General features: G+C 37.2%; 2 protein-coding genes across 2 annotated transcripts in view; both read left to right on the plus strand.

The window, feature by feature from the left end:
• The first annotated feature begins 1,076 nt into the window (after positions 1 to 1,076).
• On the plus strand, positions 1,077 to 8,159 carry LOC105441939 (protein KIAA0556-like). The gene is made up of 10 exons (XM_030985183.1): positions 1,077 to 1,236; positions 2,104 to 2,168; positions 3,189 to 3,259; positions 4,130 to 4,287; positions 5,075 to 5,184; positions 5,990 to 6,053; positions 6,792 to 6,979; positions 7,204 to 7,422; positions 7,998 to 8,054; positions 8,142 to 8,159. The coding sequence occupies exons 1-10, from the start codon at positions 1,173 to 1,175 to the stop codon at positions 8,157 to 8,159; spliced, it is 1,014 nt and encodes a 337-aa protein (XP_030841043.1). The 5' UTR covers positions 1,077 to 1,172.
• Positions 8,160 to 10,162: 2,003 nt separating this feature from the next.
• LOC580565 (protein KIAA0556) overlaps positions 10,163 to 13,860 on the plus strand; it is a 37,651-nt gene continuing 33,953 nt past the window's right edge. Inside the window, exons 1-4 of the mRNA XM_030985184.1 lie at positions 10,163 to 10,260; positions 10,795 to 10,979; positions 11,416 to 11,648; positions 12,444 to 12,609. Of these exons, the coding sequence (XP_030841044.1) occupies positions 10,902 to 10,979; positions 11,416 to 11,648; positions 12,444 to 12,609 (477 nt within the window). The 5' untranslated portion in view covers positions 10,163 to 10,260; positions 10,795 to 10,901. The remainder of the gene's footprint in view (positions 10,261 to 10,794; positions 10,980 to 11,415; positions 11,649 to 12,443; positions 12,610 to 13,860) is intronic.

The following is a 13,860-nucleotide window of genomic DNA, read 5'->3' on the forward strand; positions in this document are numbered from 1 at the left end:
CGAAAGGGAGAGAGAGAGAGAGAGAGTGTGAGAGAAATATTAGTACACGACATGCATGCATGGATGTGCGCTATGATTGTGTTCGCTGCAAGATGGATTTTAATTGGACCTCGTAACTTCTCGATCGTTGATAATAAGGAATACTCATGAGGAAATCGAATTATTGGAATACACATCTAAGGTAAATATCAATGAATTATATATATTTCTTTCCTTTTTTGAACCATCGTCTTCGGCTCGTAGTAGTAGAAGATGTAATCGTTCGCACATTGATGGCTGGACTTCAGCCTGCATCGGGGCTTGCCTGTGTCGGTGGAGGGATCAACTAAGAAGAAGAAGGTGTGTACGTGTGCGACCGATTCAAGGCTAGCCGCTGTTGAGTGATTGCACTTTCGCGCGAAGTTTTAAACTTCATCATGAACTTTGTCCCTCGGGCCTGTCTAATTATGAACGTAACTTTGCGACATGAAATATAATTGTTTCAAGGCTCTTACGTACGGAAAGGCGTAGAAGGAAGCTGGATAAAAAGAGCTGGATATCTCCTATTTGATGGAACTTCTGGAGTCGGCAGATGGGTGGATTTTCTTAGTGAAAGTAAATGCTTTCTTTTAATCTTAGTTTTAGTATAAACAAATTAGTAATTAAAAAGTTAGATTTGGGCATTGGCCTCCCTATCAAAAGGAAGAAGAAGAAGAATGGAAATTGGAAAACGTGTTCAAAATCAAATTCACTGATCACACGGCTGCACAACAAAACTCTATTTTTATTTCAGCTACGCCTACGAGGAAGCAAGGTTGCACTGACAATAAAATATGTTAATAAAAGTATTCCCTTTTCTTATTTTATTGAGGTATAAATAAAGCTGACTGTACACTTGCAAAGTGTAGTCAAGCACATTTTGATGACTTGGAATGAGAATGCATAAATGGTAAATGTGAATATTGCACAGAGTTACATTGGCCAATAATAAATGAGATGGACATGATGAATAAATGCAATGAATAGATAGAGCTTACGACGAGTGGAAATGTCATCGAAAGTCCAATGAAGATGATGACGGATAAAACGAAGAAAGGGGCTCACGCGATGAAGATGCAGAGGCTTGAAGGTGGAGATGTAGCTTCGTCGTCGTGGCTTAAGAGCCGTGAAGAATCTCTACGCTGACGATCGTGATGATGATGATGGAGCTCTCGGGCGAGAAGAGAAGAGAAGAATGTGGCACTCGACGACAAAGCGGTGAGTCGCTCGATGTCGGAAGCCAAGGTAGAAATGCAGACATCAAAGCCGGTAGTGGTGCTGAGCAGTGAGTTGCTCGATTGATGCGCCGAACTTCAATGATGAATGTTTAGATGAGCTGTGGTGAATTGAGCTCGTGTGGGTGAAAGGCTACCGGTGAAGAAACTGGTAGCTCCCAGCAGGGGATAGGCATAGAAGAGAATCAGCCCGGAGAGAAAATCATGCAGAGACGTGGGGACTCAACTGAGATGTTAGAGGAGTTGTTGACTCGACCGAGGCGTAAGCAGGAGTGAAGAAAAACTTGTGGTGTTGAAAATACGCGGGTGAACGGGTGCGCGGAACCCCGGTGCGTGATTGAAAAAATACATGTAAACACACATGGTCCGAATAAATGAATATAAATAAGTAGCGTGATGGAAAATTACTGGGAACATGAATGATCAGTAAAAGTGGTGCACTGCATGTACACATTCAAAATATTTCTCTGCAATAGCATGTAATAAACAAGATAAAGGGATAAAACTTTGTGCTGATCTCATTTATTTATTTTTTACTTTTTTATGCATTTTGACAAAAATATGATGTTCAGACATCAGTGATGTTTGAGAGCATTTTACGCAGTTAGTGTGTGTGTGCATGTGTGTAACTGTGTTTTTACAGACGTGTATCGATCAGATATGATTATTCACGTCTGATGACTGACCTGTAAAGTCACCATCCGAAAGACGTGACTCGGTTTCGAACCTGCGTCCTCGGCTGAATCAGTTTGTAACTTCCATTTTTAGCTGGATTACAGGCGCACGCCACAATGTTATGTCTCTACCACTCTAGTCTTATATCATTGGTGTTTTTTATTTCATTCCACAGGGGGTCAACGCAAACAGTGGCAGAAAGGAACGCCTAGTCCACCAAAGATAGCTGATGCAAATCAGGTATACTGATAAACATAAATAAATATCTGGATTGGTAATATGGGGAATTTGTCAACCCTCCCCATACACAGATGGCAAACCTTACTGCACAACGTGGGGGGGGGGGGGGGGGGAGACTAACTAGCACGTTTCCTGGAATCTGGCGGAAAGTTTGCCTTCTGTTTTTTTGTTATTTATACTTAACAGTTTGATTTAGACAAAATGTAGATTGGAAAGAAAATAGGAGCTAGTGTACTTTCGTATCCATTTTTTACCCTTAACTTTGGCTTGAAGATACCCTACTAAAACATACACAAAAAATTCAACTTAATCTTAATCAATTGTTCAAATAATGATCATGATATAAACATCAAAACATAAGGACTTACTTTCAGCTAATATGTCTGTTTTCTTGAAGCTACTGCATGCTATGAGATTGTATGACTTGTTTGAACAAAAGGAGGAAATCTTGATCTAACTGGTGCATGGAGTAGACCTAAGTAATTTTCATGAAAGATTTGGAGAAAATATATTTTGCTTTAAAATTAAACTTTTTGCAATGAGTTCTGCAATTTCTTTTCTTCAAAATGTCAAACTGAAATTTGAAAAAAAAAACCTATTCTTCCTGTTTCTTTGCCCTTCTTTAGCCTTTATAATTGCAAAAACATTTCTCCATGTTGAATTCTGATTTTCAGCCATCTAAACACTAAACTGATTTGGTACAAATGGCGGCATTTGGTCATGTTATCATCCTGTGCTTTTTTAAATTACATTTGAAGATATTATAATTTTGTTGAATAAGTGCAATAATGCAAATTGTAATCAATTGTCAAGATTTCAATCTTTATGTGCAATTGTTCCTTAATTTGTTTCTATTGACTTGGTGTTTTCCAATTAATCTCAAGTTCTCTACCCATCAGCAAATTTGTGTAACTTTCACTGAATATTGTTACCATGCTTTAGTGATATGACTCCAAACTAGGAATGTCTGCTCATCATTTAGCATTTGGAACCTTAAAGTATGTTTTTCTTCATTTGCAGACCCCACGTGGTCAGTATGAGGGACCAGACAAATACGACGAATACTTGCTACAGCTACAGCATAAGAATAGGTAAATTGAACATTTCCAAGCCTGCATGTTGGAAGTTGATAAGTTTGAGGACAATGTATCACAAGTGTTTTAAGCTAAATTATCCAGAGTTAATTGTAATGCATACAAGATGTCCTTGTATGAGTTTTACAATTTTCTTTACTTACCCTTTATTCTGTTGGTATTCCTTATTGGCAAAGCTCTCTACTACAGTTCCTCATTATACTTTGCATTGATCATGTTTTATGTGTGTCTAGAATTGTTGTCTAGTGGAACCACCATTGGACTGTGGATCACATGGTTCAGGCTTCAAATCCATGCCTAGCACTAATTTCCTTTGGAAAGACATTAATCTTCATTTGCCACTCTCCACCCAGGTTTTGTGAATGGGTACCTGGTGGGAGTTTATTCCTTAAGTGATTTCTGCACCTTAATGCAGCTGTGATCGAGCCTGTACAGAATAGAATTGAATGGAGAAAAAAACTTGTCAAATTGGTGCAAGTACGCTCGACCTGGCTTGAATTAGTGCTTGAGCCAGTCTAATAATAGTACTGTGAAGGCGCCTCAAGCATCCCTGAGTTTGCTATATGTGCACAATCTGGCCCAAATTCACAACGGAGGTTTAAAATTTAACCCACGGTTTAAACCCTCATTTACATAACCAATGGTCTAAGATTAGCACAAGATTAAGCGCCACACAGTCAGAGATCCAATATTATATGCCCACAAGGCAAGGTACGCTTAATTTGCGCTAATTTTAAACCATGGGTTTATGTAAATGAGGGTTTAAACCATGGGTTAAATTTAAACCTATCTTGTGAATTCGTGCCCATGAAAGTATCTTTTGTTATTATTAGTATTATGTACATGTCTTTTCTTTCGTTTTTACAGGTTGCTGAAGCAGTTGAAAGCCAAGGATGAAAAGCAGATAGCCTTGGAGAGAAAAGAGCAAGGGTTTTCACTGTATGTCAATGGGGCATATACTAACCTAGCTGGAGCCAAGCATTCCCCTCGAAAACCAACCACAAAGAAGCCCAAAACTGCAGGAGGTCAGTCAAAAACTATAACATTGTTTAGATATCAAGATTTAAATTACTTTACTGGTTGATAGTGTTGTTAATGTAAAACAAAACAAGTTGTTAACTGTGGCCCTGCTTACATCGTAATATTTGTGCCTTCAAACCATCTTTAGTATAGTATAGGTCACTATAGAGTATAGGAAAGTAATTTTTCTACCACAATATTTATTTTTCAGCCGCAAGTGGAATCTGTCAAATAAGGGTCTGCATGTTGAACCGAATATCATGTGTTTGAATCTTGCTCAGGTGTTTGATTTAGGGCTTGCATTATAGTAAAAGTTTATGTGCCCCTCCCCTGTTTCATATGGATGCAGACTAGGTTTAAGTGGAGAGTACCCCGTCCTGTTAACAGTACATTGTGTGCGGGTAAGCCTGAATCCAATGACCGGGGTAATAATATACTTATCTGTAAAGCGCTTTGTGAGGGCCTCCGGTACTGAAAAGCGCTAAATAAGAACGAGCTATTATTATTATTATAATTACATTAAATATATGCCCTGTACGTAGGAGAGTCACAACCTTTACACGTTAAGATCTTGGCTGCACTCCTTGTATTAGAGTAAGAGGAAATTAAACTGCAGTGCAGTGTTACATTTCCACATCCCAACCAATAATACTTGTGAGACCCATGGGTTACAGTCATTCAGTGAGCCCCCCCCCCCCCCCCCCCCCCCCCAGATCAGATACAGATGGCACCAAATTCTTAATGATAATGATAACGGTTTAGCATGTCAGTGATATTTGTTGTTTTACATAGATTACCCAAGGAGAGCTGTGATTGGTCAGATCAATGCAGAGGATGATCTAGATGGGGTCGACAGAGCTAAGACAGCACCAGGGAAGGTCCAACGGAAGAACTGGACCCAGGTAGCCAAATTTTATTTAAATCTGTTTTTACCAATTTATCACCCTCTCTTCCCTTTCTCCTTCCCTTCCCCTCTCCTCCCTCCCTTCACATCTCCTTTCCCCTTTCCATTCCACTCTCTCTCTCTCTCTCTCTCTCTCTCTCTCTCTCTCTCTCTCTCTCCACTCTCTCTATCCCTCTCCCTCTCTCTCTCCCCCTCTCTCCCCTCTTTCTCCCTCTCTCTCTTCCTCTACCCCTCTCTCCATAATTTCTCTTTCCCCCTCTCTCTCTCCCTATCTCTCTCTTCCTCTACCTCTCTCCATAATTTCTCTCTTTCCCCCTCTCTCCCCCTCTCCCCCTCTCTCTCTCTCTCTCTCTCTTCCTCTACCCCTCTCTCCACAATGTCTCTCTCTCTCCTCATCTTCCTCCCTGCTCCTTGCTCCCCTCTCATTCTTTGTATATCTATGTGTCTCTTTCTCTCAGATTGCAAACCCTCTTTATTCTTTTTGTACAGTTGTAAGGGGATCACCTGAAAACGTTATAACACTCACACATGCAATTTAGGCTACGTAAAATAGTATTGTTAATGCTATGTCTGTCTTAATGTGAGTCATACATAGTGCTAGCTGTAATTGATATTTGTCTTTTCTTCTGGCAGAATGATAATTAGATATTTTTCTCGTCGTCTTTCTTTATTCTACATTGTGTGCTATTGAATACAGCGTATAGATGATACTTTTGTACTTTTATGATTATACTCTTTTATATTTTTGTACATGTGATTTATGCTAGACAAATAAACTTGTATATTTCTTTGATATCATTCAGGTCTCTGTTGATATCAAGACAGACCAAGGAGAGAGGTTGAAATTGAAGTCAAGAATTGCCCAAGGTAGGATTATACAGCTTTGCTGAGAGCACAAAATGTGATTCCGATTGATACAAGATGTGATTCCGATTGAAGGATTGGAAGAAAAGAATCTTCAAGATTACATGATCTACCCTGACTAGGGTCATCAATGTATGTGCAGGGAAGTGTTTCAAAAAGACTAAGATCAACTTTAGGTTGGACTTGAATACGGCAGGCCGTTCATGCCACTGTTTGCTCTCACCATTATGATCTTTAGATAATATTTTTTCCTTCAATAATGAATTATCAAAAAATATAAATTCTGTAAATTTGTGAACATGACCTGAAAGACGAATGCCAGTAAATGGTGAGAGCAAACAGTGGAATGAATCGCCTGCCATAGTTAAGTCCAACTTAAAGTCAATCTTAGTTTTTGTGAAACGCCCCCCCCCCCCAGATTTGTCATTTTGTATGCGGATTAGAGCTCCTTGAAGATTTCAATTCAATGTTTGCCTCTTGTTTGTTGGATTTGTTTTCAAACTTTTTCGTTTTGAAATGTTGTGATCGCTCAGTCATCACCTGTGTGCGTCCTTAGACTTTACAGGCTTATTCTTGTACACAGGTGATGACTTTACTCTATATTTTGGGCGTTCAATTTAATTTTCACCTGTTCCTGTGGGATTTTCTGTCAACATGTCTTTTAAAATACTTATTTACACAACTACTTGCATATACACCATTAAAGTCTTCCTTAAAAATTTTACCTTTTTGATTCTGTAGCTCCAGAGTATTCAGAAGATTTTGAGGTGTACCAGAGCATGGCTTCCCAGGCTGATCAGGATGATGATGGGAATGATGATGAAGGAAGGAGAGATGAAGAGGAAGATGGAGAAGATGTCAAGGATGAGGAGGAGAAAAGAGATAAAAGTACTGATGGTGATGATGAGGATGAAGAAGACTACTCACAGGTATGTAAAGCAAGGACAATACAATCATCCTATGTTATTTATTCTTCACCTGATAAATCCACAGCAAATTACACCATTTAAGATTACAATACCTTACTTAACTCTATTTGAATCTGAAGTATCATTTACATTATGCTATTGATCAACAATGCATTCTATCAATCAATCTTTTGAAACTCACCATGGCAAGGTATTTTATTTTATTTTGTATTTCTTGCAATCAGCTGACAAAGCAGATGACAGTGATCCTAGAGGGAGGCTCGGATGGTGACAGTGATCTGGAGATCGATGCTGGTCAATACACCAAGGAATCGTCTCGGCATCGGAAGAGAAGGAGTAAAGATGGAAGAAGTGAGGAGGAGGAGGAGGAGGTTGATGAAGAAGAAGATGATTATGATGGTATTGTAAACCAGCAACTGCTTCTCAGCATTGAAGATGTTAAGGTAATTGATTATTGTGTTATTTTGTTTTAATTCAATATAATTCAATTCCAATAATGATATTTCCATAACTCGGTCAAAACATGAACAAAATGCTTATACCTAAAATGACATCTGCAATAAAGCATATAAAATGAAACTTATTTGTAATTATAAAAATTGAAACAATATTTGTTTTAAAGCTTTTAAAATTAATATTACCAATTAATTGATTTGAGTATTATAACTCTTCAGTGAGTGAGATTTTTTTTTCTTCATTCTTTTCTGGGTTTTAAACTTCAATTATTGCTTGTTTCTGAAATTGAATTGTTCTATTATTTTTTTTGTTAAACGCTCAAATTAATTTTGTTTCCATTCAACTAATATTTCTGAAATGTTAACTACTGTATCATCTCATTGAACTATATTTACATATCTATACAACTGTATGTTTTATGTCTATATGTTATGACCTGCTTTGGCAAGTCCATTGTCCTGGGCCATGTATGCTATATTGGGATAATTCTCTGTATACCTATGATCTATTTGTTCCACTGTCTATTACCCACTGATTATATCATTGTTCCTTCTGTACACAGACACTAAGGAGGAGTTTAGAGGCTAATCCACACATAAGGAGAAGTATCTGTAGAAAGGTAAGTCATTCTGATATTTCTAAAAGAGGTAGTGATATTTTATTATGAGAATTGATTATAAATGTATTTGATATCGTGAGGTTGCAGGGAGAAGAAGGACTGTAACAAAGTTCTGATGAAGGATTGCATACAGTTAAGTGTGCAAATATAGAATTGCACATATTGGGCTAGGTAAAAACCTGGTGGCCCACAAGAATGTTCTTGTTCTAGTAACATTACAATGCAAAATAATATTTTCTACCATAAGGACAGAAGTATGAAAAATTACAGAAATACATTTTTTTCATTAGTTTACCCCCATGTGAATAATTCTGATGTACACACACTGACTTTTATACCTTTGAATAAAAAGCATCAAATTTGAAATGACCAGGGTGGCGTTTCACAAAACTTGTCATTAGCGAAAAATGACAGTTTTTGTTATAAGCTACTGAAATCCTTGCTTCTGATTGGTTATCAGCAGATATGCCACTGATTTTGTCATTTGTCATTAATAAAAGGCGCCTGTATATCAAACTGGTGTTTAATTTTTCATGTGAACAGGGCACAGAGTCTGACGATGGATCGTCAAGCTCAGAAGATGACATCGAGGAGGAGGATGAGGATGAGATCGAGGAAGACTTGGACGTCCTTGATGACAGCCTCGATGTGGGCAGGAGGGATAGCGGAGAAAAAATGAAGATAGAGCCAGGAGATATGATAGTCCTCGACTTTGCATCACATATGAAACGTATGGAAAAGATATTCTCTAAATATTGTCAGTTCGATTGGCATTGGAAGATTGTCATAAAATGTTTCTCTTTTTCTAATGTGTGTCTTTCTCTAGTTCACTGAATTAATAGTTTTCTTATAATGTAAATCATTTTAAATTTTCATTTGTCTTGTGCTCTTAGTTTGAATATTTATCAATTGATATGCACATATTTTCATGTGTCATTTTGTAATGTTGTGTGATTGCTTAATAAATCATTGATATACGAAGTAATAAAAGGAGTGAAAGTTCTGTGATGATACATATATAACCAATTCTTAACCCTTACTGTACTGGGGGGGGGCCTGGGAGGCCCCCCCCTCGACATTTTCGGAGATTGCGCCGCAACCGCTTGGAATTTTGAATTGTCGTTTCATGACTTTTTTCCCTCAAGTCTTACGCACATTTTGATACCATTTTTGTCGAAATCAGATACACCTGTAAGGCGTTACATAACAATTAGTATGCGCATGTCATCAAAAAAAAAAAAAAAAAAAATGAAAATCGCATCAAAATTTGCATAAATTATCATTATTAATTACATTAAAACAACTTTTTTGTGTAAGAAAAGAAGTTTCATATGAATAATGAGTTTCAACATTCAAAAAGTGGAGTTTGACACGTTTTCGGTAAAATGCATAAAATTAGCGCATTTTGCATAATTAATTAGGCTAACGACAAAAATTTGCATATTCGGAAAAAACTAATTATACCATCTTGTTCCTTACGTAAATATCTACAAACATGCAAATTTTCGTGTTCATCGGACAATCGACGGCCGAGATCATAGGGGGGGGGGCCTCCCAGGCCCCCCCCCCAGTCAGTGGGTGCTCAAAATAGCCCAGTACAGTAAGGGTTAAGGGCTGTGTAAAAAACTTTTTGGGTTTAATAGGAAACTCTTTAACAAATAACTTATTTTATGGAATGCTTTACTCTGTGATGCGTATGAAATGTTTCTATTAAATATATCTCTTTTACTTTTCTTCATGTGTAGCTAAAAACAAGGAACTATCGGCAAAGTAAGTACACAGGGTTTTTTTTCTTTAATATCTTTTCCATCAACATTCACATAACCTATGTGTACAATATAAATCATTATTAAAATTTATTACAGTGTAGTAATCTAGTATGCATGTAGTCATCATGAATTCTGTAGAGTGTAGATGGCAATAAACAATCGTCATCACTATTCAAGCTGGAAGCATAAATTTCCTACTCATTAATTAAAGAGAGGATTGAGCATTGCATCATAAAGTCCTTCCAAAGATCACATAAACTTGCAATGAATAAGTAAACACATGAACAAGCAGTAATTGATTTACAAACCTCATTATCCAATTCATTTTTCTAGGAGGAAAGAAGATGCAGACGAAGTTCATTTGCCTTCAAGAGCAAGCCAAGAAGACTTCAGGAAACAGGGAGCTCAGAAACAAAAGGATGTTGTATTAGATGCAGGTATGATTCTGATAGAACCATGGCCCCATTGTGAAAAAGGAAAGCAAGACATATATTGCATGCGACTGTTCCCAAATACTGATATTAATTCTTCTTTAGGTCAGAGACTATGTTTGACACAGCCGTATAGATCTAATATTTGATGTTCACAACATAATAGATATGATAACAAAAGAACACTTATCATAAAATATTGTAATGTTCTAAAATTTACAATCTTGCAAGTTTTGGTAAAGTAAACTTTTGCCGCTTTTTAGGATTCAAGAATACTGCAATTTATGTCATTAGAGTTTAAAACAGTAAATCTAACATTTTTAATGTGAGTATAGATACAACACATGTACATGTTTGTCAGCATTATGTCTTTTTCCCTCGCCTGTTCCCACTTTTGACCACATCATATTGATGTAGCACATCCTTGGTGTTCTCCTCAAGTTGGTTGGTGGATGGCCACTGTACTTATCTATCTATTTGATGCTACTCCATGGTCTGTACTGGTCAATGCTTACAGGTATTTGTGTGTTGTTCCTTTAGGTCCTGCAGTGAGAAAATCCACCTCCCTGCAAACCCAGAAGAAAGAGGAAGAGACCCGCAAGTGGGCAAGCACTCCCAAGGACGACGTCTCAGCCATCCAGAGAGCCATGGCTGCAGAGAACAAGGTTGCCAAGGCAACACGAACCCAGAGCAGGGCCAGGACAGCTCCTAAGGAAGAAACCAAGGTTAGTTGTCCTGTATTGCATTAGTTTGCATTAATGTTATCACAGGAAGAAAAAAAATCCTTCCTTCTTTTGAGCAAGGCTGTTAGCAAAAGTGTAAACATAATATCAAATTAACTCTGTTGGGGTGTTTTTTAAATATTTGCATTTTTTCAGGAAATTTGAAATCATTGTCCTCATAAGAAAAAATGAAGACATGACATATTTTTGTATTGATGTGATGTATGGCAAAGAATAGTTCTTTGGGAATCTGAAGATATTGTACGTCATTGTTTTTTCTTTTTTCTTTTTTTTCTTAAACCCTTCTTTAAAAAATCTGATGTTTTGTGATAAATGTCACGAAAATTTTCCAATGTGTATAAACTCAGTATGTATAGGTATTACAGTTTCATTTTTTTTTCAAATATTGAAATAAATATATCTTATCCCATTCTCATAGCCAATATCACCATCACCTGCTGATATGCCTAAGAGACCTGTGACTGTCATCCTTCGCCATGGTGAGCAAGACCAAGCTGACATCGATCATGATGACCTTGAAGGGAAGGAGACTACTGAAGAGTTGAGTGCTTCGACCGACTCCTCAAGCCATGACCCGCTGCTCAACTCTCAGAATCTCGATGACCTGAAGCTAGCCATGGCCCTAGAGAAGGTCAAAGATATGGATGCTAAGTGAGTATGTTTGCCTTTTCAAAGGAGCAGGGCTATTTTGACCTTGAGAGCGGCAGCAGGAGAGGACTAATTATGGCCGTGTCTGTTGTATCAGTGCTAAAGATTGATGACACATGAAAACGGAAAGAAAAAATTGGATCTAGGAACAACCCTGTGAAATTTTAAATCCATTGCAAAGGGTTTTAGCACTATTTATAGTTTCATAAACTGTGCATTCACATTTGACAAATTGCATTATATGTTTTCAATTTGATGGTTCACATTTGTGAAAGTTTCATACCTCAAAATAATTTAATCACGATAGACACAACAGCAAATTTCTACAAGTTGCATAGTTTCTTGCCGTGAAAATGGCTGTTTCTGGTTTTACTGTCATGCATATAGTAGTCTGATTTCTGGTTCCAAGCTCTTGTGACCAGGCTACAAATACGATAAACTGAACATTTGTACTCTAATCGCATGGGGTATTTATGATATAATTTCCGTTTCGGTTTAATAAAATTTGGAGTGGACTATTAGGCTATTATTATTATTATTATTATTATTATTATTATTATTATGATGCTTTATGATTGAATTTTGCCATACTGCACTACTTAAAGCCACTTGCGCCCTCCATATAGCAAACAATGCCTATTGGATGTTGGTCCCCCATGATCCTCTTTTTATTATGTTAATTGAGAGCTGATTTGGTGAGATAACCACCTATCAGTGACCTTGCAGGGAAGTCTAATCCCCCCTGGCCAAACTAGTGCATACAGGCTTTAATAGGATCTATTTTTCTCACTCTTGCAGGTCACAGAGGAGACTACTCAAGGTCCTTGGCAGGTTAGAGGACTCAACAAGCCCGAGATCATCCAGGAACACGCCTCGACGACACCAGCCACCAGGACAGTCAACTACAGAGGGCGCTGGTCACAGTGATATCTTCACAGGACCTAAGCTGGCTCCTCGCTCAAAGGTGCGAAACATGGAATTTAATCTCTTGGGAACTCTTTCGACATCCCTTTTAAACATGGACTAAAAAGTCAACACCCATTTCAATGGGATGATGGTTTTGTGACATGGTGCCTGGGGGCCGTACAAGTACAAGATCAATGACTTCTCAACGCTGTGGCTCGACTTGTAATAATTATAATACTACCTTGTTCTTATATAGCGCTTTTCAGGACTGAAGGCCCTCTCGAACTTTACAGATACATGTATATATATATTATTACCCCGGTCATCGGATTCAGGCTTACCTGCACACAATGTATGCACGTTCTCCACTCCCTGGGGAGTATTCCAGCAAGGCGTCATTTTTACAAGCGCACACTTGCTAAGCTAAGCACATTAGCTTTCGCATCTAACCGGGTACGCAATTGTTGTTGTTGGTTTGGTTTATTGAGAAATCACATCAAACAAGCAGCTCGCAGGCTGAAAATGTTCAATTTACAAACAAATTAAAAATATAGAGAGATATAAACATATACAAAACTAAAATACATATTGTAAGTCATTGTAAGATGAAATCGAAATTGCGAAACAAAGTTATACAGTAATGTAATAATATACTTTCATGTTGAAGAACCAAGACGGTGGGAAGGAGAGAATGGAGAAGAAAAAAGGGAGTTGTTTGAGCAAAAGAGTTGAGAAAGTATTTAACAATTGCTAAACAAACATTTCTATTACAAAAAATGAAATTAAGCATTAAAAAAAAACCTATTGGATGGGATGAAATTAAACCGTAAAAGTCAAAATGAATAGAGATTCCGTTTTCCCCTTTAATATAAATGTAATGACAGCATTCATCTAGATCGAGAAAGTTGTTCAAATAAAATTAAAATGAGTATTTACATAACAATATAGTGTAATTTCGAATTAGATATTGCACATTACTTTGGAGAAAAAGACCCAAGTCAAAAAATTGGCAAGGGCATGAACTTGTATTAAAAAAAATATATAAAAGAAGGGAACACTAATGACCTAATGAAACAACAGATTAAAATATGTTTACAGTTTTAGGCAGTCTGAGAGTAAATTGGATAAAAGTGTATATTGCAGACGTATTATTATACCGGTTTGTTTAAAACCAAATATCTATTAATGTGCATGAGAATAAGAAAGTTATTTGTCTAAAAAATATAGTACAGAGTGTATTTAACAATTGCTATTGTTAATTGTAATGACCTCATTCATCTGAAACAAGAAAAAATTGATATTTGAATAA

This window comes from Strongylocentrotus purpuratus, unplaced genomic scaffold, assembly GCF_000002235.5.
Source record: "Strongylocentrotus purpuratus isolate Spur 01 unplaced genomic scaffold, Spur_5.0 spur5_scaffold_14, whole genome shotgun sequence".
In the NCBI taxonomy this organism is placed as follows: Eukaryota; Metazoa; Echinodermata; class Echinoidea; order Camarodonta; family Strongylocentrotidae; genus Strongylocentrotus; species Strongylocentrotus purpuratus.

Excerpts from the sequence above, each read along its gene's own strand:
- LOC105441939 (XM_030985183.1), top strand. The coding sequence starts at position 1,173 with ATGATGATGATGGAGCTCTCGGGCGAGAAGAGAAGAGAAGAATGTGGC. Across the intron at positions 2,169-3,188 it reads AGATAGCTGATGCAAATCAG|ACCCCACGTGGTCAGTATGA; the intron begins GTATACTGATAA and ends CTTCATTTGCAG. Across the intron at positions 5,185-5,989 it reads AACGGAAGAACTGGACCCAG|GTCTCTGTTGATATCAAGAC; the intron begins GTAGCCAAATTT and ends GATATCATTCAG.